At 46.4% G+C, this 23,867-nt stretch overlaps 1 protein-coding gene across 3 annotated transcripts in view; it reads left to right on the forward strand.

The window, feature by feature from the left end:
* CNTNAP4 (contactin associated protein family member 4) overlaps window positions 1-23,867 on the forward strand; it is a 2,124,586-nt gene that overhangs the window by 2,046,088 nt on the left and 54,631 nt on the right. For 2 of the 3 annotated variants that reach the window (XM_069227637.1, XM_069227632.1), the window contains exons 20-21: window positions 3,197-3,330; window positions 21,651-21,738. In XM_069227637.1, coding sequence (XP_069083738.1) covers window positions 3,197-3,330; window positions 21,651-21,738 — 222 coding nt within the window. The remainder of the gene's footprint in view (window positions 1-3,196; window positions 3,331-21,650; window positions 21,739-23,867) is intronic. The other variant, XM_069227640.1, reaches the window with a different exon arrangement.

A 23,867-nucleotide genomic window follows, 5' to 3' on the forward strand; every position in this document is an offset into this window, starting at 1 on the left:
CTACACCCCATGGCTCAGATCCACCAAGCGCTGCTGTTACTACCTCGAGAAACAATGACGATCCACTAGAAATCCCTCAAACAGAGCCACCCACAAAGCAGCCCTTAGCGACTACCACCAGCAAATCAAGAAAGCCAAGAGAACAGCCATCACAGCCCACATAAGTTCAGTTCCCAGCACCACGAAGGAACTGTTAAAAATAGTCAAAGAATACTCCAACTCAACATTCACAGAAAACACCATCCAATCTTCACAAGAACTCTGTGACACTCTCTCAGACTGCTTTCACACCAAGACCACCTCTATATACAACAACTTTGACCCCCAACCTTGTCCAACCTGTGCACTCCTGTGCACTCCAGTGGACCAACAATCACCTGAACACCACTCATCTGTCAATCAACCTCATCATCATGTCATCCATCCACTTCAGAGGTCCATCTGACCCATGCCCCCATCACCACTTCACCTCAGAGCCAACTTCTTCAGTACTAAATTCACTTGCCTCCTCAACACCTCCATCACAACAGCAACCTTCCGGACTAATGGAAACATGTAGAGATTAGTCCCCCCACTAAAGAAACCATCCGTCGACCCCAGCAAACTCAAAAATTGTCGACCAATCTCATTGCTCCACTACCCCGCCATAGTACTTGAAAAGGCCGTCAATCAACAACTCACTGATTACTTGGAGGAAAACACAATGCTTGGCATCTCTCAATCAAGATTCGGAGCCAACCACAGCACCGAGACCGCACTTATTGCAGCCACAGAAGACTCCTCTACCATGAAGAGACCACTGCCCTGATCCTACTTGACCTACCAGCAGCCTTTGACACAATATTCCACCACACCCTTGTCAGCAGGTTCCACAACATCAACATACAAACAAATAGATCACCTTCTTCATGACAGGACATACTCAGATAATCAGGCTGCCGCCCTTCACCTCTAAATCCAAGAACATAATATGCAGTGTACCCCAAGGATCATCCCTCAGCCCCACACTATTCAACGTCAACATATCCCCCCAGCAGACATCATTAGGTCCACAGTCTCAACATCATATCCTACATGGATGATACACAGCAAATCCACTTGGTCACTAAAAACCCACAAACTTCCAAGACAATCTTCTGAGATGCCATGACCAACATAGCTAATTGGATTAAAGCAAACTGTCTCAAACTCACCTCCAACAAAACAAAAGTCCTTACCTTTGGTAGAAACTCACTCATCTGGAACCACAGCCGGTGGACATCAAAACTTGGACTCACCCCTACACCTACAGACCACTCACGCAACCTCAGCATCATCCTTGACAGCAAACTCACTACGAAGTGACAAATCAAAGCAATCGCCTCCTCTTGCTTCTACACCCTCTGCATGTTACACTAGATCTTTAGGTGGATCCCAGGAAAACCAGAACTGATGACCCCATCACCAGCTGCCTCAACTGCTGCATCACACTCTATTCCGGCATCTCCACCCAACTCCTCAAAATGCTACCGACCATACAGAATGTGGCTGCCCAACTCATCCTGGACCTCCCCAAGCATGCACAAATCAACCTCCACCTCAGAGAACCCCACTGGCTCCCTTTCAAGAAGAGATGCCAGGTTAGATCCTGACATATGCTACAAGGCCCTACACGACCAAAGACCAGTCTACATCAACCACCGACTGAACTTCAGTCAACCTGACAGACACATGTGCTCCTCCTCACTAGCCCTTCGCACAGACCCCCTGAATCCATCACAGCTGCAGTGGTGGCTGCTCCTTCTCCTACACTGCCACCATGGCCTGGAACAAGACCAATTGACTGATTCACTGATTGATTGATTGATAAATTTAAATGACATAAAATTATGAATACCTTGTGCTAATAATATCAATCACAATGGCAGTTAACACACATTATTGCCTATTCCATATAGAAAATTTGATAATGGGGGTAAAAAATGAATGATCAAATACCATGCCTTAATGGTATTTCACAAGGTGTGTTTTTTCCTGCTGTTTTCCAGAGTACACCTAATAAGGCTAGAAAAGCAGTTTTCAACACAGAGGTTTAATCTATCAGGTCTACATTTTAGCTGAAGATTTTTTAAAACTATTTAAGGCCTTGCTATAAATTTTTACACAGCTAAATACCACTTGCTAGGTTAGGATCTCAGCTAGACTATATGCAACACAATATTTCCCATTAGGTTGTTGTACTACTTGAAGTGAAAAGGAGAATTCTATGTAAGTTAAGTGAAAGTAAAGTCCGAGTTCAAGTATTTAGGGTTGAGTTTGAACTGCTGAGTGACTTTGCTATCTCATTGGACTGAGGTGAGACAAGGGACCACTGTTTGCTTCATTGAATAGAAGGTTCATTTTGGCAGCGTCTGAGGAGAGATTTCTTTCAAAAGAAGGTGACATACAGTTCATTCCATGAGAATCTTCACTATTCTCTAGAACTTTGTGGTCTATCTCAGAACTGTCTGAAGAACTGGTAAAAAAAATAGCTCTATTTTCCATGAGTAAGTGCTGACATCATTTAAGTTATCAACATAAGAAACGGCTGCAGAATTTACCACGGTAAATATAATAAAACCCTGTGTGGAAGTGGAATTGTGACTGGGACACAGGGTAAGGAGAGTAATTATTTTGTAATTCTTAAAGCATCCTTTATAAGTGCCACGACTCGGGTGTGGACTGGCATATCTGTATTAGACCATTACTGTCTCTTCTGTATGAATGGCATTCAAGATTTTAATTATGTAGTTTTGTATTTGTCATGGCCGAAATATACAGTACATATACATTTTGTGCCTTTTGTTAATTAAATATAATATGAAATTATCAAGTGTGCTATTAACATTCATGCTGGCTATAAAAATGAGAACAGCTTTTTTGGTATGTTTGAATTCTTTACATGTGTATTGACTTTGTACTGATTGTCTTGTTAAATTTGACATCTATTTCCTTATGATACTTTATTGACCTCTGTTGATCTCTAAATCAATAAAGATTTCATGCATATGATACCTGAAACGTTTTTAAATAAAAAATACACAGAGAACAAAACTTCCAATAAGTCTTTTGCTTTACACGTTTCGAAAGAAACAAAATAATTAATTAAAAAAAAAATATTAACTACATTTGGTTGTTAATTTCTTTATCTGATCCTTGCTTTCCTTAATCTATTTAGGAAGTTTACAGATACGGTACAAGTTAGACAGCCGTCTGGATCCAGATGTCTTCAGCATCAATTTTAGAAATATGGCTGATGGAAATCTTCACCGCATAAAAATGATCAGGGAGGAAGACATACTCTTTGTTGAGGTAATGTTGTAGATTCAGGAAAAATACATTTTTATCTAAGATTGAGATAAGGTTGTGCAATTGAAGCCTATACAATGATTAAAATAAAAAACACGAGAAGTGTTAGTTAAAAAGTTGATGATCCTGCTTCGCACTCACCATGCATGATTTGGCTGGGCTATCAAACCTTAGTACCTCACCTGAAATAACCTAAATTACTAAACTAGTGCAGGCACTATGTTAATGGATAGGAATAGCTTAGGCTCTTGCCTTGGTAGGTGTAAGATGTGTGGATAGATGCAATGTGCTGAATAATGTCTGGTTTTAGGATTCCAGAGTCTTGAGCTGCTAGGTGAAATTGAGTGAAGACAGTGCTATATAGTACAGTGTAGTTCATCTTTTGGGGAGGTGGGGCGAGTAAAGTCTGGTAGGTGTTGATGTTAGTGAGGGCACAGGTACATTTTAAAACACTAAGGGGTAAAAGAGCAAGTACATGAGAGATTAAGTGATGAATGAATGGACACAGTGAGTCTATGAGGGTTTTGGTAGGGAGATGAAAAGTAGTCAGGAATAACTAAAGGCAGGTTTGCCCACATATGGATACTTCCTAAGACATATATTGATTGCAATTGAACGTTCTGAAAAATGCATGAGAGAAAGCAAGATATAAGCCTTTCCTCCACTTTCTCTTCACCATTCCAGTGCCTCTGAACATAGCCAGTTAAGACCTTTTCCATACACAAGCACTTGTTATAGTTAGCATACCTTCAGCAACTGAGCAATATGGGAATTTAAACTTTTCTGCATGGTCAACATAGATTTCTTGCCATTTGATGAGCTATATTTATACTGGTATTAGGGCTCTGTAAACAGTGACGCTGCTATTCACTGACACAGTATGGATGTTCCATAACTAAAATTGTGCTGTACAACTGCTTTCACCCAATTTCCGTATTTAAGTTTCCAGTAGAGGAATTGTAGTAAAAAAAATGGAATTACGACCGTGGCGGAAACCGCCAACAAAGACAGCCACTTTAACATTCTGACCGCCACGGCGGTACAAACAAACAGCTTGGCAGTCACTGCCAACAGACAGGCAGAAGACAAAGTACCGCCCACAGTGTCACAACCTATCAATCCGCCACCTTTTCCGGGGCGGATTCACCGCGGACAAAAACACGGCAGAAACAGGACTTCGAAGGGGAAAACGCTCACCTCTACACACCCCACAAGGAATCCGGACGCCATGGAACCAGAGTTGCACATTTTTCCAGCCCTCATCTTCTTGCTCCTCTACCAGGAGCACAAACGCTGGCGGCAAAGACAACGGTGAGTACTGCACCTACGACACAGGGGAGGGGGAGGGAAAAAACAGGGACACACACACGCAACACCCCCACCCCCACCCCCACCCTCGCCCACTACAACACACACTAATACAGCATAATACATTACAGTTACACCCCCAACCCCCCCGGAATAATGCAAAGACAAAAGAAAATGAGTGTAATCATTGTAATATATTAAAATCAAGTACACAAAAAAATATATATGTACACCATAAACAAAATATACACCAAGCTTAGTAGTCCAGGTAGTGCTCCAATGAAGTCCGTGGAACACTGGGCCCACACGGTATGGGCGAGGCCCACACAAGATCCCCGATCATGATGGAGAGAACACTGCAGGGGCATCAAAGAGCAAGAAAACAGGCACCTCAGGGGGAGGAAAAGGGGGGGCACCTCAGCCGGTTGATTGCACGACGCCAAATTCACGAGAGGGCCACATGCCCACTGTTCAATCCTGGGGAGTGCAAAGCCACAGTCTCTCAAGTCTCTACAGTGGGTGGCTTGCCCACTGACATATCCTGGTGAGTGCAAAGCCACAGTCTCTCAAGTCTCTACAGTGGGTGGGTTTCCCACTGCTGCATCCTGAGGAGTGCAAAGCCACAGTCTCTCAAGTCTTTACAGTGGGTGGGTTGCCCACTGCTGCATCCTGGGGAGTGCAAAGCCACAGTCTCTCAAGTGGATAACAGTCTCCACTGGTTCTGGAGGGGACCTTGTGCCCAGAGTGCTTCATCCTGCTAAGGACAGAGGTAGTGGATGTATCTCTCCACTGGTTCTGGAGGGGGATGGTGCCCAGAGTGCTTCATCCTGCTAAGGACAGAGGTAGTGGATGTATCTCTCCACTGGTTCTGGAGGGGGCCTTGTGCCCAGAGTGCTTCATCCTGCTTGTGACTGACTCAGTAGTGTCAGTGCCCTTGGCGCTCATGGGCCAGCGGTGCTTGTGGCGGTGGTGCCCTGTTCAGCGGTGCATGGAGCGGCGGTGCCCTGTTCAGCGGTGCTTGAGGTGGCGGTGTCCTGTTCAGCTGTGCTTGAGGCGGCTGTGCCCTGTTCAGCGGTGCTTGAGGCGGCGGTGCCCTGTCCAGCGGTGCTTGAGGCGGCGGGCTCCTTTGCAGTGACTCAGCTGCTGGTGATGATGGCGGTGGCCTCCTGGGCAGCGGGTATGATGGCGGTGGCCTCCTGGGCAGCGGGGATGGTGGTGGTGGCCTCCTGGGCAGCGGGGATGATGGCGGTCTCCTGCGCCATGCTGCTCTTCCCAGACTTTCCTGTTTTCTTGTGGCCCTTCCCCACCTTGGAAGGTGTCACAGCTGACTCCACGCTCCCACCGGGACCCCTTTGGTGGCTGGAGACTTCCCCCTCTCCTGCCGGGCACTGGCCAACTTCTGATGCTTGACAGGTGGGGGACTGTCCGTGCTGTGGCTCCGTGCCACACTGGCTGCCCTGCTGCCCGGTGCACTCCAGATTCCGGTGACTACAGGCACCACTGGTCCCGGAGATGCTGTGGCTGAGGTGCTAGTTTGGGACCTGGAGAGTCGGGACCTAGGAGATGGACGGGGTGGGGGAGGTGTGGGAAAGAGGTCAAGGTTGGACAGGAAAAGTTTTTGGGAGACACTGGGACGGGTAGCTGGAGGGTGTTTGGGAGTGGAGGAAGGGGTTGTGGTTGTAGGAGGTGTTCGTTTGGTGACTTTGGGTGAAGGTGCATGCGCTGGAGACTATCGTGAGGTGGATGGCTGTTGGGTGGGTGTGTGCCTGCATTTGTGTATCTTGGGAGGTGGCGTCACAGACACACTGGGAGAGGACACAAGGGACGTGTGAATGGTAGTGGGGGTGGTGACTGCACGTGAGCGGGGTCTGGTGGTGGGTGTGCTGGTGATGGTAGTAGTGGCTGTAGATATAGTGCATGCAGGTGTGAGTGTAGACGAGACTGGGAGGGAGGAGGAGATGAGGAGGAGGGGGAAACAGTGGAGGCAGTGGATGTTGGTGTGTCTGCAGGTGTGTGATGCTTGCATGAGTGCCTGTGGGATGTGTGGTGCTTATGTTTGCCAGAGCTTCCCTTGTGTGTTGACGTGTGTGAATGCTGGTCTGAAGGTGTGCTTGGGATAGGCTGGGGTACAGGGGATTGGGTCTGGGTGGAGGAAGTTGGAGGAGGGAGGCTAGAGACAGGGACAATGGCTGCCATCAGTGCTGAGGCTAGAGTCTGAAAAACTTGCTGATGGGCCGCCTGCCCAGAATGAATGCCTCCTGGAATGCATTGGTTTATTGCAACTGCCTTTCGACAACCTGGATGGCATTCAAAATGGTAGACTGCCCAACAGTGAGGGACCTGAGGAGGTCAATGGCCTCCTCACTGAGGGCAGCAGGGGTGACTGGGGCAGGGGCTGATGTGCCTGGGGCGAAGGTGATGCCCACCCTCCTGGGTGAGCGGGCACGGTGTAAAGGCTGAGGGGCTGCTGGGAGAGCGGTGCTGGTAGGGGGGTGGCGGCTGTACCTGTAGATGCGGGGTCACAGATGTTGCCGCACCACGAGGGAGCTCCCATCAGAGGACGAGTCCGTGTTGCTGGTGTCAGCTCCTGTCCCCGCCGTGGAGCTCCCCTCGCCCTCCGTCCCACTGGTGAGCTCCGAGTCCGTAGTCTCGCCCTCCATGAACATGTGGGATGCAGCTCCCTCGTGCTCCGGTTCCACTGCTCCTCGGCCTGATGATGCTAATGCACACAAGAACAGGGAGACCACAAAAAGGGGGGGATGACAGAAGAAAGACATGTTGAGTGCATGCATTACCACTACCGTTGGCGGACACGACAGACACAGAAGCCCCCTGCACTACGCCGCGCTCTTGGGCTCCACTGTTCAATCCCTGGGAAATGGCCTACTAGGCTATGGACACAGGGGCCTGACTAGGTGTACTTGCCACTCTACAGAGGTGGGGTGGGTGCCACATGGCCTGCCTTACGGAGGGACCTTGCCTACTAAACTCTCCCTGTCCTAGGGGAAGCCACAGCCCACCTCCCCCACCCAGACCCCTCCACTGCACACAAAATCAGCAGGATGAGAGTGTACTCACCCCCTTGTGGCTGCTGTGATGCCCTCAAGCGCCCATCCAACTCCAGGTACGCCACCGCCAGGATCCTGAACATCAGTGGGGTCATGGTGCGACGGGCACCCCTCCCACGTTGGGAGACCATCCCCAGCTGAGCCTCTGCCGTCTTCTTGCTCCAGCGGCGAATGTCCTTCCATCTTTTCCGGCAGTGGGTTCTCCGTCTGTGGTAGACCCCCAGGGTCCGGATGTCCTTGGCGATGGCACGCCAAATGTATTTTTTCTGGTGGGCGCTGACCTACATGATTTGTACAGGGGGAAGAGAAACTGCACCATCACAGTCATTGGCCCCCATGCCTACCCTTGCCATGTGGCACAGGCACTCACTGTCGATTCATGCATGCTGCACTCTCCCCCACCCCCTTCTTACATCCACCCCTCTCCACACAGGCATAGCCCATACAGCATGCTCCTAGTCTACTTACCTGTTTATCTGGAGGACCGTAGAGTAGGACCCCGTCCACGAGTTTCTCCAACTCCTCCGATGTGAAGGCAGGGGCCCTTTCCTCAGACACTCGAGCCATTGTCTCTTCCAGACCGAGGTCACAGACGCACTTGCAGTGTAGGTCCTCTCCTGTCGAAGATCAGGTATCGAGTGATTGAACAGATAGAAAATGGCGGTCACGTCCGCGACAGTGCGTACCGTCACCACCGGCGTACATCGTCATTGGCTCCTGGGACCCATAGGGTCCAATGTTAACCAATGCAGCATTGCGCCGCGGTCTTCGACTGCCTACCGCAACGGTGTACAACGCCAGCGCAGTTACCTCACATCCAATTGTCCCACTTTAGAGGTCAGGCAGCCGCCATTTCAGGTGCCCACATGGCTTCATTTTTAACTGCGTCACACATACCTAGGCCTAGACTCAACACACATACAGTCCACTTTTCGGATTATGAATCGTGTTCTGTGTAAGCTGTGGGTACGTACCTCTGAGTTGGTTTACTCTGTGCTCGCTGTTGTCCTTCATAGGCACCGTCCAGTGGGACATGTGAGGAGATGGTGGCATCCTCCGGTGTACAGACCGCTGGTGGACCTATCGACAATGGTGGAAAGACATGTGATCATCACATACAGGCTTGACCGTGCCACAATCCAGGAACTGTGTACCCAGCTGGAGCCAGACCTGATGTCAGCTATGCGCCATTCCACAGGAATCCCCCCTCAAGTGCAGGTGCTGTCAGTGCTCCATTTCCTTGCAAGTGGGTCATTTCAAACAACAGGGGCCATAGCATCAGGGATGTCCCAGCCTATGTTTTCCAACGTGTTGTCCAGAGTGTTGTCTGCCCTGCTGAAACACATGCGCAGCTACATCGTTTTCCCTCAGGTGGAGGATTTTCCTACAGTGAAAGGTGATTTCTATGCCCTGGGACACATCCCCGACATCATAGGTGCCATTGATGTGACACATGTGGCTTTGGTCCCCCCCCCCCACAGGAGTGAACAGGTGTACAGAAACCGGAAGAGTTATCATTCTATGAATGTGCAGATGGTATGTTTGGCAGACCAGTACATCTCCCATGTGAATGCCAAGTTCCCTGGCTCAGTGCATGACGCATACATCCTGTGGAATAGCAGCATCCCTTATGTGATGGGTCAACTCCAGAGGCACTGTGTGTGGCTATTAGGTGAGCACCTGGAAGCAAGTCAGTGGGAATGGTTGTCTGGGTCTGGGGTTATCCCTACAGGTTAGTGTGTGTCTAACAGTTGTCCCTCGCCATTTGCAGGTGACTCTGGTTACCCCAACCTGTCATAGCTACTGACCCCAGTGAGGAATCCCAGGACAAGGGCAGAGGAATGCTACAATGAGGCCCATGGGCGAACACAGCGGATAATCGAGCGGTCCTTCGGCCTCCTGAAGGCCAGGCTCCGGTGCCTCCATATGACACGTGGATCCCTATTCTACTCACCAAAGAAGGTGTGCCAGATCATCGTGGCCTGCTGTATGCTTCACAACTTAGCTTTGCGACGACAGGTGCCTTTTCTGCAGGAGGATGGTCCAGATGGCGGTGTTGTTGCAGCTGTGGAGGCTGTGGACAGTGAAGACGAGGAAGCAGAAGAAGAGGACATCGACAACAGGGACTCTGTGATCCTGCAATATTTCCAGTGAGACACAGGTAAGAATACAAACCTGCCTACTATATGTACTTTAACACTATCACCTCTCTACTGTCTGTCGTTTTCATCCAGTATATGGTCACTAAGTTGTCACTTTCTCTTACAATTGCACAGATGTGGGTCCCACTGTGTGACATCTACTTTGATTCCTCATGGACTAGAGCTGTGTGACATAGGTATGTTGACATTACAATTGAAAGAGCTTTTTGCCACAGTAGTTGATAATAAACTAATTTGAAATCACAGACTGACTCCAGATTGTTTTGTGCTTCAAGGGTGTTTATTTAAGTGCTCAATATTGGAGGGGGTTGCAAAATGGTGAGGGGTGATGGTGGAGGTATGTCCATGGCAGAGTCCGTCTATTGGTCTCCCAGGTGCATTGCCCAAATGGGCATAGGAAGTGGAGCTGGGGCAGTTTAAGGATGGACATGGTGACAAAGTGGGACTGAAAGATGACATTCAGGTCTCATTTCTTGACGGGGGTCTTGGCATTGTTCTCTGTCTTTGTCCTGGATCTCAGGGACCGTTTGCGGGGTGGTTCTCCCTCTGCAGGGGGTGGGGTGCTGGTGTGGTGGTCCTGTGGCGGTGCCTTCTGTCCACTAGTACCGGCGGAGGTGGTGGGCAGTTCATCGTCCAGGCTAGTGTCAGGGTCCCCTTGTTGTTCCACAGTGTCCCTCCTGGTAATGAGTACTTCCTTCAGAACCCCTACGATGGTGCCCAGGGTGGAATTGATGGCTCTGAGTTCCTCCCTGAAGCCTAAATACTGTTCCTCCTGCAGGCGCTGGGTCTCCTGAAACTTGGCCAGTACCGTTGCCATCGTCTCCTAGGAGTGGTGGTAGGCTCCCATGATGTTGGAGAGGGCCTCGTGGAGAGTGGGTTCCCTTGGCCTGTCCTCCCCCTGTCGCACAGCAGCCCTCCCAGTTCCCCTGTGTTCCTGGGCCTCTGCCACCTGGACCATGTGCCCACTGGCACTGCCCCCAGGTCCCTGTTGTTGTTGGGGTGGTGGGTTAGCCTGGGTTCCCTGTAGTGGTGGACACACTGCTGATTGACGTGTCCTGGGGACAGAGGTATGGGCCCGCTGGGTGGGTGCTGTGCTGGTGTTTCCAGAGGGGGGAAGCTCTGTAGTGGCCTGTGACTGTGTGATGGGAACTGACTGTCCCGAGGTCCCAGATGGGCCGGGCTGGTCATCTAGATCCAGTTGGACAGAGCTGCTGTCATCACTGTGGGCCTCTTCTGTTGGTGGTGTGGATATGTCTGGACCCTCCTGTGCGGTGACGTTGGGTAGGGGTCCTGCAGGGGTGTAAAAGCATGATTATTGCATCTGTGCGTGCCATGGTGTACAATGGGTGGGTGACGGTGTACCCCAGTGCTTGCATTGCTGTGTGGGACCTTGTGTGATGATGGTTTAGGGGGGGTATGGGTTTGTGCAGTGGGCATGCTTTGGTGTTGGTTGTCCAATGCTTTGTAGTTGCATGCAGGGCTTGGTGTTGGGATGGGTGGTTTGTGATATTGGGGCATTTGTGAGGAGTTGGAGTGATGGGGGTGAGGGTGGTGGTGGGGGTATGTGATGGCATGCAGGTAGGGTGGGGGATGTAATAGTTAAAATTTGACTTACCAGAGTACATTCCTCCTGCTACTCCTGCGAGGCCCTCAGGATGCAGAATCGCCAAGACCTGCTCCTCCCATGTTGTTAGTTGTGGGGGAGGAGGTGGGGGTCCGCCGCCAGTCCGCTGAACCTCAATGTGGTGTCTTGAGACCACAGAACGCACCTTCCCCCTTAGGTCGTTCCACCTCTTCCTAATGTCATCCCTATTTCTTGGGTGCTGTCCCACTGCATTGACCCTGTCCACTATTCTTCACCATAGCTCCATCTTCCTTGCAATGGAGGTGTGCTGTACCTGTGACCCAAATAGCTGTGGCTCTACCTGGACGATTTCCTCCACCATGACCCTGAGCTTGTCCTCCGAGAACCTGGGGTGTCTTTGCTCGTGCCATGGGGTGGTGTGGGTGATGTGTGGGGTGGTGTGTGTGGTGAAAAGTGTGCTGATATGTAGTGGTGTGTTGTGTGAGGTGCGTAGAAGTTATGTGGGTGATGGTCTGGTGTGCCTGTGGATGCTAGTATTGTTGATGGTGGTGTCTCTCTCTGGCCTTCTCTCGGTGATTCTGGTTGTAGGGGTTTGTGGGTGATGTCGGTGTGTGTTTTATATTGTATTGGGTGTGTGGGAGTGGTGTGTGTGTGTGTATCAGGTGTGTGTATTTGTAATTGTCCAATGTGGCTGTGTTTTGTAAGAGTGTGTGTATTTTCAGCGCGGCGGTGTGTACCGCCAATGGAATACCGTGGTTGAAAGACCGCTGCGTGGATTCGTGTGTCATGATAGTGTGGGCGTATTTCTGTTGGCGTGACGGTGGAGGTTTTGTTTTCGCCAGTTTATCACTGACCTTTGGTGTGGCGGACTTGTGTGGGTGTCTGAATTTTGGCGATTCTGTGCAGTTGGTCATAATAGCTGTGGCGGATTTCCACGGGCAATGCGGTGTGTTGGCGGTGTTCTGCACGGCAGTAAGTGTTTTTTACCGTCAATGTTGTAATGACCGCCATAGTGTATTCTTACAGCACCCACATGTATGACGAATGACTATAGCTGCAGGGAGTGCCATTGTGCTCTGGTTGGACTGCAGTTTAAACACACTGCGCTTACAGGTGGTAAGGATACGTGTTTTGAAATGTAGTAAAGACTACTTTTGCATATTAGCTGAGTCACACCTAAGGGGTGTTCTGTAAACCTAAATGGCTGGGTGCTTAATGTATAAAAATTGGACATGCTGCATACCAAGGAGAACAATGTCCCCATATGTAACTTTTACAAAAGATATTGGAAACGGGTAATCATGTTATTAGATTTTTAAAGGCAGCCTATCTACAGAACATTATATTATAATAATAAGGAAGGATTGTGATAGGCTAATCCTAATATTATTTCTTTGGGTAAGATAAATATTATTTAAAAGAGCTGCTCATTTGCTTATACTATTTAACTTGCATACCACATTTACTTAACAAAAGAAAGATTTATTGTGAGCATATAAATTGCTTGGGAAATTCCTTTGGGGTCAGAAAAATAGCAAATTTGCATGTGCAACACTGAAAAGGGATTAAAAAAAGGATTGCTTTAGATTCCCTGATTGCATTACCTATATGTTTCCTTCACATTGAGGCAGATGTCTGAATGGCATTCTGACAGGGAAAACAATCCTTGCAATTAGATTTAAGTGGAATTTGGTACCTTGAGACCTTTCAAAATGAGTGCAGTTCAGAATCCAGACCAAATTCGGTGCAGGTGTACTAAGGAAAGCTCTCAGTAAATAATGCTGGACACCAGAGATTGAGGGCTATATTTATGTTTTAGCGCTCTAGAATTTATGTTTGTCCATTTGAAAAATTCATCAAATTATTGAGCAAGGTTTTTGAGAAAGATAGAGAGTGAAAGATAGCGATATTAATGCAGGATTTGCAAAATTGTATACCGCCGAATGTGCTGAAAAAATATAGGGGGTCATTCTGACCCCGGCGGTCATGGACCGCCGGGGCCAGGGTTGGCGGGAGCACCGCCAACAAGCTGGCGGTGCCCCGCAGGGCATTCTGACCGCGGCGGTTCAGCCGCGGTCAGAAAGGGAAAACCGGCGGTCTTCCGCCGGTTTTCCGCTGCCCTGTAGAATCCTCCATGGCGGCGCAGCTCGCTGCGCCGCCATGGGGATTCTGACACCCCATACCGCCATGGCGGTATGGGGTGTCGTGGGGCCCCTGGGGGCCCCTGCAGTGCCCATGCCAATGGCATGGGCACTGCAGGGGCCCCCGTAAGAGGGCCCCACTTTGTATTTCAGTGTCTGCTTTGCAGACACTGAAATACGCGACGGGTGCCACTGCACCCGTCGCACCTTCCAACTCCGCCGGCTCAATTCTGAGCCGGCGTCCTAGTGGGAAGGCTGTTTTGCACTGGGCTGGCGGGCGGCCTTTTGGCGGTCGCCCGCCAGCCCAGTGCAAAACCCAAAATACCCTCAGCGGTCTTTCGACCGCGGAGCGGTATTTTGGAGGGGGGAACTCTGGCGGGCGGCCTCCGCCGCCCGCCAGGGTGAGAATCACCCCATAGTTTCTATAGGATGCCAATGAGATCAAAAAAGGCACATGTATTTGAACCACCTTATGCAGATTTTTGGGAAAAAAATATATACTATAGACGACCACACTTAATAGTTGCTTTACTTAAATGTAATTTAACCACAAACAGTAAATTTCAGTGTTTATTTTTTTAGTTTAAAAGGTTATGCTTTAATTGATATTTTCACCTAACTATAACATCATTAAAACCTAGGATGGGATGCTATCGTTATGAAATTGAATTAAAAATAAATATAGAAACTCAGTTAAAAAAACAAATCTTACAGGGACATTATAGTTAGGTTCTGAATTTACTTGCATAAAACCATAGAAATTCAGCAGTTAGTTACAGTTGTTTCAAGTAACTATATCCCACACCCTGAGGTAACTGTAACTTCCGCCCCCACCATGCACAGTTTTTTCTTCAATAATTTGGCTGCTAATGTTTCATTGATATTTATATTGACGTCATAAAAGTTGTCATGAGTTCTGTCATATCTGGGGTAATGAGCAGTGCGTGACGAGGGCATGAGATATAGTTACCTTAGAGCCTGATTTATAGTTACTTGTAATAACTCTAAATATAACTGCTGACTTTCTATGGTTTTGTGTGAGTAAATGTAGAACCTAACTATAACGTCCCTGTAACCTTTGGCAGCCAACCCGCTATAACTACCCAATCCAATATGCATAAGTCTCTCAGAGGGTCTGTGAGTGCTTTCATGAATATCTCAGTGGGTCTGTGAGTGGGTGCATTGGTCTCTGATTGGGTCAGTCAGTCTGTGAGTAGGTGCATGAGTCTCTGAGTAGATGTGTGAGTTGATGCATGACTCTTTGAGTAGTTCTGTGAGTGTATGCATGACTTTCTAAATGGATCTGTGAGTAGGTATGTGATTGTCTGAGTGGGTCTATGATTGGGTGCATGAGTGTCTGAGTGGGTCTGTGAATGAGTGTGTAATGGTCTGGGTGGATTTGTGAGTGGGTGTGTGAGGGTTTGGGTTGATTTGTGAGTTGATGATCCCAATAGAAAGAGGGAGGGAGTTCTAAGGGGAAGGTACCTGAGTCGGAAACAAATGGCCTCCTGTTCTGGCTCTCCTGACATGAATGATACTTGCCAAGTTAAGAGTGACGGAGCACAGAGATGAATGGAAATGAGATTACTTTGAATCTGAGCTCCTTGAGAGTGAAGGATCTCATGGGAGGTACAGAGCATCTTAAAATGGATGCTTTCCTCCACCAGAAGCCAGTGTAACTCTAAAGCAGGCTGGAGGCAGAACAGCTCTTAGGCAGAGAGAATAACATCCGGAATGCCAAATTTTGAGCCAGCTGAAGCCTTCTAATTACTAATTTGCTGGCTCCCAGATACAAAATGTTACCATAGTCCAGATGGGACAGGATGATTCAACAGGTACGTGGGTCAAAAGGCTCAGAATAGGTTTAAGACTTTACAAGAGCCCAAAGCAGATGCCAACAACTGAGTTGGTTTGGGTCTCAAAAGCCAAGGTATTGTCCACCCTAACATCCAAGTTCTTTGTGGACAACTTGAGTCTAGGAGGCGGTCCAAGGGATGCAGACCAGTGGTAAGCACAGGAGTGGATTTGTTTCCCTAGTAAGAGAATATCAGTCTTATTCGCATTGAGGTGAAAACAGGTGTTATTCATCCACTCATCGACAATAAGCATGCCTTTTTGAAAGTTGCCCACATCTTGCAATTGGTTATCTGAAAAAGAAAGCACAAGTTGAGTATCATCAGCATAAGTCCCAGAGATTTAACCAGCTGGGCTAATGGTTGGATATAAATGTTAAACAGGGTGGGACTTTAAGAAGAGCCCTGAGGGACACTGTGGTGTAGCACATCAGATTGAGAACAATGCAGAGGAAAGATGACCTGAAAATAGCCCTCTGATAGGTAAGAAGAAAAAAATTACAAAGATGCCCCTCCTATGCCACTTTTTGCAGGTGCTTGAGTAAGATTTTATGAGACACTGTACCAAATGCAGAGCTCAGGTCAAACAGGTTCAGGGCTGAAGATCTTCCTTCATCCAAAGCACTGTAAAGTTGCTCGGTGACTTCAAGGAGTGCATATTCGGTGCAGTGAGAAGATCTAAAACTGTTTAGGGATGCATTCAAAATGCAGTTTTCATCTAGAAATTTGGTTAGGATACTGTTCACATAGCGCTTTGTTACCTTGGCAAGAAAGGGTAGGAGAGAGATTGGATGAAAAATGTTCAGGCCTAGAGACATCTAAAGTTGGCTTCTTAATGAGGGGGATGACTTATCTTGCTTCCACAAACCTGGCACAGATGTAGAGGACAAAGAGAGATTCACCTTTTCTAGACATGAAGCTCAAATCGAATCCTGAATTTTAATAAAAAAAGATCAGGTGAAAAAGGATCTTTGGGGTGCCAGAGTTCACTTGGCTGCAGAGGGTTAAAAACAGTGATGGGTAGAGAGGAGGAAGCAAGCTAAGCAGGGCCATGGTATGATGTTGCCTGACAGAGTTGCAGCATCATACTATGCAACGAAGAGGACAGAAGAAAAATGTGAATAAGTGTCCTCTATCTTGCTGGTGAAATAATCTGCCAACTAATTGCAATGAGTGTAAGAGACTTTAATGGAGTCAACAGTGCACTGGTTTCGAAAGGCTATTTACTAGACTAAGAAATTCCTTGGCAGGGATTATAGTTACCTTGGGGCACAGTTTATAGTTTCTTGAGATAAGTAGAACTACAACTGCTGAATTTCTATGGTTTTGTGTCTATGAAATCTGAACCTAACACTAACATTCCTGTAAAGTTTTTTTCTTTTTGTGAATTCGTAAAATTTTCTAACTTCTGTTTTCTAACTGTAATGCCCCTGTATTCAGTAAACTTTTAGGGCTTTAGCGCCAGTCCTCTGCATGCTGCCAACCCCATGCTGTGCACAGCCTTCAGCTGTGTGTGTCAGGGAGTTGACCGCATGCAGCCAACCCCGTGCTCTGCATGGCCTTCACCTGTGCATGGTGGGTGGGGGGTGACTTAATGCAGCCAACCCGATGATGTGCACTGCCTTTGGCTGTGCCTGGTGGGGGTTGGCCAAAGAGACTGGCCGCAGGTGGCCAACCCCACACTGTGGGTCTGTGAGTGGGTGTGTGAATAGCTGTATGGGTGTGCGACTTGGTGTGTGTGGATGTGGAAGTGGGTGTGTGAGGTGTATGAGTGGGTGTGTGCGTGAGTGTGTGGGTGGCTGTGTGGGTCTGTGAATAGGGTTGTGAGTGGGTGTGTGAGTGGCTGAGTGGGTCTGTGACTGGGTGAGGTAGTGGTTTTGTGGGTCTGTGAGTGGGTGTGTGAGTGTGTGAATGGGTGTGGCAGTGGGTGTGTGAGTGGCTGGATGGCTCTGTGAGTGGGTGTGATAGTGGTTTTGTGGGTCTGTGAGTGTGTGAATAGGTGTGGGAGTGTGTGTGTGAATGGCTGTATGAGTCTGTGAGTGGGTGTTGTAGTGGTTTTGTGGGTCTGTGAGTGGATACATGAGTGTGTGAATAGGTGTGTGAGTCAGTATGAGAGGGTCTTATTTATTAATCTCCTATTAAGTGAGTGGCTTTGAGCAACTGATTTTGATCACTTGTTTGGATACACGGGTCTCTTCATCAGTCATAGGTATTTACTAGTATTTGCCCTGAGAGTGGATGGTCTTCCAGTACAGGATTGTCTTTTTGAAACGAAGAGGACAGAAGAAAAATGTGAATAAGTGTCCTCTATCTTGCTGGTGAAATAATCTGCCAACTAATTGCAATGAGTGTAAGAGACTTTAATGGAGTCAACAGTGCACTGGTTTCGAAAGGCTATTTACTAGACTAAAAAATTCCTTGGCAGGGATTATAGTTACCTTGGGGCACAGTTTATAGTTTCTTGAGATAAGTAGAACTACAACTGCTGAATTTCTATGGTTTTGTGTCTACAAAATCTGAACCTAACACTAACATTCCTGTAAAGCTTTTTTATTTTTGTGAATTCGGAAAACTTTCTAACTTCTGTTTTCTATCTGTAATGCCCCTGTTTTCAGTAAACTTTTAGGGTTTTAGCGCCAGTCCTCTGCATGCAGCCAACCCCATGCTGTGCACAGCCTTCAGCTGTGTGTGTCAGGGAGTTGACCGCATGCAGCCAACCCCGTGCTCTGCATGGCCTTCACCTGTGCATGGTGGGGGGGGGTGACTTCATGCAGCCAACCCGATGATTTGCACTGCCTTTGGCTGTGCCTGGTGGGGGTTGGCCAAAGAGACTGGCCGCAGGTGGCCAACCCCACACTGTGGGTCTGTGAGTTGGTGTGTGAATAGCTGTATGGGTGTGCGACTTGGTGTGTGTGGATGTGGAAGTGGGTGTGTGAGGTGTATGAGTGGGAGTGTGCATGAGTGTGTGGGTGGCTGTGTGGGTCTGTGAATAGGGTTGTGAGTGGGTGTGTGAGTGGCTGAGTGGGTCTGTGACTGGGTGAGGTAGTGGTTTTGTTGGTCTGTGAGTGGGTGTGTGAGTGTGTGAATGGGTGTGGCAGTGGGTGTGTTTGAGTGGCTGTATGAGTCTGTGAGTGGGTGTTGTAGTGGTTTTGTGGGTCTGTGAGTGGATAGATGAGTGTGTGAATAGGTGTGTGAGTCAGTATGTGAGAGGGTCTTATTTATTAATCTCCTATTAAGTGAGTGGCTTTGAGCAACTGATTTTGATCACTTGTTTGGATACACGGGTCTCTTCATCAGTCATAGGTATTTACTAGTATTTGCCCTGAGAGTAGATGGTCTTCCAGTACAGGATTGTCTTTTTGGGCATTATGTCTAGAAGAACTGTGATCTGTTTATTAGTTTAATACTTTTATTTAGTGCAGAATAGACCTGTGAGTGTCAGAAAACTTCACAGAGGGAGTAGATCCATACTTTAGGTTACTTTAATTACAATATTATGTTGTAGAGGGGAATTAGTTGATGGAAGGGCCAGTAATAATGGTCAGAATGTGGACATTATGTACATGTATATTGAAAAGAGAGTACCGGCCAATACCAGGTATTTACCTTTAGGTCCATATTTGTAGTAGCAGTTTTGTCAATTGATGCCCCATGCATATTTAACCAAAGACTTTCTGGAGGATCATGTCAGATTTAGGTAGGAAGTAGTGATTTAAGAACAAGTTTTTCATTTATTTTCATTAAAGTTTAATGGGCTATACTTGCCTGGATAGCGGGAGAATTGTTGTACAGTTCCTACTAAGATAATAGGACTGCATATTAGGACAGTAGAACTTCAGAATGTGTGAAACTAAGTCCTCTACACAATCAGGAGCTGTCTGGTATATCCAGGCTAGCTCACAGGGCCTCACCTGCACCCCTAACAGGGTGAAAGGTGATTGTAGCAACCTAAACATGACACTGACTCCCACGGAAGTCATGGAAACAGATCTTACCCATTCATTGTATTACTTATGCATGCCCAGGTGAAACACAAGAGAAATAAAATATACATTTTCAATACATTTAATGAAACAATTGTAGTCTTGCATAGAGAGAATGAGCTTTAATAATTAGGTAGATGAAACAAAGCAAAGTAACCAGCATTATGAACATGGTAAAGAGAATGAACAGTCCCACCATGGTATATGATTTCTAGATATTCCTACATAACCCTTAGCCTACACTGAGAACACAGCGGGCGTACCCTTAGCCCCATACCTGTGGAACAGTGTCAGGAGTCAGCCTGTAGTATGGAAGGCAATACTTTTAGGAAGCTGGTAGATTAGCACCAGCAGAGCTGCATGCAGAACACAGAATTCATCCTAGGATGGTCTTGGCTGGAGTGCCTCTTTGGTCCTTCCAGGGCAGTGCTTTGTTTATATAATAAAAGCCACACTGTGTTTGAGGCACAGCTATGACGCAATTATATGTCTAGATGTTAGAAGCTGTCTCCAAGCAGGCTACGCAAGCACTAGGAAACCATGTACTGTGTCCCTAGCCTTGAACATAATGTACTGATTATACGTCGATAAAAGGCTATCTAAAACAAGAAATTCACAAAATATATTCTTAGAAAAATATCACACAAGCAAAATGTGTGAAGTGTCACTGCTGAAAAGTGATGCAGCCATAGCGTGTAAAATATGAAAAATAAAATGAAGCTAAAAATGGAGAACCAACTTGGGTCCAAAAGGACCTTGCTATAGAGTGAATTTCCAGATTTTGGGGCACTTTCTACAACAGACTGATTCAGAGTTTTGATGGGGCCTCGAGAAGGAGGTTTTCTGACCTCCTCAGTTACTGAGTTCTGTCTGAGATGTGTTGTTCCCTACCAAGGTATTAAGGTCTGCCAACATGCAAAGCTCTGTGGGTGAAGCATGCCAGTTTCAGTGTATTCCTTGCTTCAATGTGCAGCCATTTCAGAGTGTTCAGGGTGACCATTTTTTAACTCCTTGCCCATTTAAGTGGCCGGATAAAGAGCTGACTGGAAGAAAGCTAAGTGTTGTTTAGGGATGACTACTAGGGAGGTAACATAAACAAACACGGCCTAGGTCATGAAATATGTGGATGCAGTTGGCCTTCTTGATGAACTGCTTGATGCTTCTTAACAGTCTGAGTTGTAATTGCGCTCACTTCACTAGATCATTAATGTGAACGTGCACAATAAAGTGCTTGTCTAAGATGAAGTCAAAGATGTGACACGGTGCATAATGGCTGGTTTACAATAATTTAATGAATTCTCTGCTTGCAATTGATGCCAGTCATGAAGAGAAACGGTGTCCGTCTAATCGGTGGAGTTGACTCTACTGTCTGTTAGAAGCCAAGCCTTTAGGCACTCAGAAGTGTTTAATAATTTTCAGTTCCCAGCTTCTCTAGTTATGAACAAAAGAAGATGAGCTAACTTGAGAAGTTTCTGAAGGACTGCGGATTGGGAAGTTTCAAGATCGTGTACTGTAGGACAATTGGTTCTACTGGTTACCATTGTTGTGACACAGGGTATTCTCGCCTCTCCATCATTCTGATGCACATTAATCACTGCGATGGTAACAGTAAGCCGTTCTGATTGGCATGATGAACCAGTTCTTAAATGCACCACTTTTTTACAGACAATGATATTCATTATATCCCCAGGGTAAAATCCTTGTGATTTTATGAACATTTAGCATGCCTCAAAAGAAGTGTTTTAAAAACGACCGCAATTATAAGAAGTCATTAGCATTTCAAAGCAAAATTAATGCAGGTGGTGTCATTTAAGAGTCGGATCTCCTACGCATAGATGGGATAAACTGCATGAAACATGCATCTGTCAGAAAACTAAGAATTATATTCTTTAAAAAAAATATTTCATAGCTTCACTTATCTGGACATTCTATTGAAAATCCATTAGTAGAGGAAGGAAAGAAAAGTGTATGAAATTGTTTACACGCTTCAGGTGCATCAGGATTTTTGTCGAGCTCCTATAGGTTCTGTAAAAAAGAGATCATTTTTGTTTATATTTCTGTAATCTTCGCTCGAATTGCTAATGCTTTATTTCCTGAATTGCTTTACAATACTTTGCTTCCAAACTAACCTGTGATCTTTTTTCTCTTTTTGCATCTCTTCCTGTCTTCATTCCATTTCCCTTGTTATTTTTATGTGTTCATGTTTTGCTGAACGTGTTGTAGGTTAACCAACATCAAGTAGAAAAATTCATTCTAACTTCTGGTACAGAGTTCAGCGCAATCAAATCCTTTGTGCTTGGCAAGATATTAGGTAGGTACAAAGACCCTTTTCTCAAATTGATCGCAGCTGTCACATCTCCGAGAGAGAGTTGAGCTCATGGAGCGGAAAAGCCTTATGTCAGCGTTAATTAAAGGCAGACAATCAAGACAGACACCGCACTCTTGTCAAAGTGCACACACAATCTCGGCTAAGTGCTTCCTGCAAAATGAGCAAGTGGATTCCATTAAAAATAATTTCACACTTATATCTACCATTTCCCAATCAGAGCGCCAGGAACATTATGTTTTCGGCACCCTCTGAAAAGATGCCCAGAGAAATCTGTGAGATTATTTGCCGCTCATCATTGAAGCACGCTGCTAGCTGCTTCATGGGGAGAGGGATAAATAAAGTGTGTCAATTTACAGCGAAACCACTTTGTTACTGCAAATTTTAGATTATTTATTAATTTATTTTAGCTTTCACACAGCTGCATTGCATTTGTAAAAACCAAACTCGTGGCCGCTGTCTGATAACCCGTAATGCACTTTTTACGTGTTTTTTCATTAAAGTAAGTGGCTTTTATTAACAGAAAATGTTGTAATTTAAAATATTATTAGGTACACGTTCACTTTATGTTCATTACCTTAACCCCGTCCCCAGTTATATATTGCAAGGCGCAACTGGTTTGTTATCAAAGTAACAGAAATATTTATACAGCAGTCATTTCTGAACATGAAAATATCACATTTTAAGACAGAAAATGTATTCAGCACAGTGAAACGAATACCATTGCAGATTCTTTGAGGCAGAATTGTCCCCATGTATCTGAGGATGCCTGAATAGACAACTAGGTCCTACACTGTCACAGAAATCTGCTGTACTTAGGAGTTTTCGAAAGGAGGCCGGGTGTATGTGTTTGGCTCCTTGCAGAGGTCACCTATGTGATTTCATTTTGCGACCCCAATGCCCCCCCGAGACAAATAAACCCTTGTTCCTTTCTGATGCACCCATACATTTTGCTCCTAGTAAGATCCCGGTGCTTTCTTTTGACCCTCCTTTTCGTGCTAGTATGAAAGAAAAAAATACATGTATGAAAAGACTTACATAGTCCACAATATGGAAACTATCATTAATGGGTTTTTGACCTGCACCCATAAACAGCTTGAAAACATTGGCATAGGATAATTTAAGGGGACAAGTGGCAGCCGATGGAAGCTGGCATGTGTCCAGGCATGTTTGGGAGCTTATTGGTTGTAGTTCTGTGCACCCAACGGCCCCACTCCGGCTTGTCGTGACCTCTCTGCCGCTCAAGGCAATTCAAGCAGGGCTCCTTCTCATTCGTTTACTAAAACTAAACGGGGATAAAACTGAATTGATGGTAGTGGGGAATAATGTACCCTCTCGGGCTTTGTTAGACTGGATCGGACCCTGTCCGTCTTCCCCTATAAGAAGCATAGGGATTTGGCTAGACAGCTCCCTCTCAATGGAAGCACAAGTAAAAAAAGTGACCAGTTCACCCTTCACAGCGTTAAGAATATTATGGAAAATCCATGACTTAATACCTTCTCTCTCCAGAAAATTGGTCAGTCACTGACATTGCCACACCTTGACTATCGAATTCCCTGTACTTGGGTGCGCCCAAATCAGTGTTAAAAAGGCTTCAAGTGGCACAAAATGCCACGGTAGGGGCAATCTTCAAGTTACTCGAGCGGTTTTCAACCAAAAGTGCCATTGACACCTTCCACTGGCTCATTGGGACCATTATTCAAATGGAAAGGAACAATAATGTACAGATGTTTAAGATTAGCTCCGAAATGCTACAACTACAGGAACAATCGGATGAAACGGTGTGAAAGGAATGATGCAGGAATCTATCAATTTCCAAAAGCTGAATCCAATACAGGTAATCCTGGAAAAAATCAATAGAATAAGGAAGAAAGGTACTGATTAAGAGAAAGTCAGGCAAAGGCACAAGAGGCCAGTTCTTTTTAACAAAATTATTATTGAAAGCTCACTATTGTCTCATCATAAGTCTAGGATGGTTAATCATATTACCCTCTCGAAAACAGCATCTTTGGGTCCTATATGCTTAACTGTACCATTCCTTTAATGCTGACCCGTGTTTACCTTTACGATCTTATTCCTATTCCAACCTAGACATTACATTGGCACAAAGATTC

The sequence above is a fragment of the Pleurodeles waltl genome, chromosome 1_1 (genome assembly GCF_031143425.1).
Source record: "Pleurodeles waltl isolate 20211129_DDA chromosome 1_1, aPleWal1.hap1.20221129, whole genome shotgun sequence".
NCBI lineage: Eukaryota > Metazoa > Chordata > Amphibia > Caudata > Salamandridae > Pleurodeles > Pleurodeles waltl.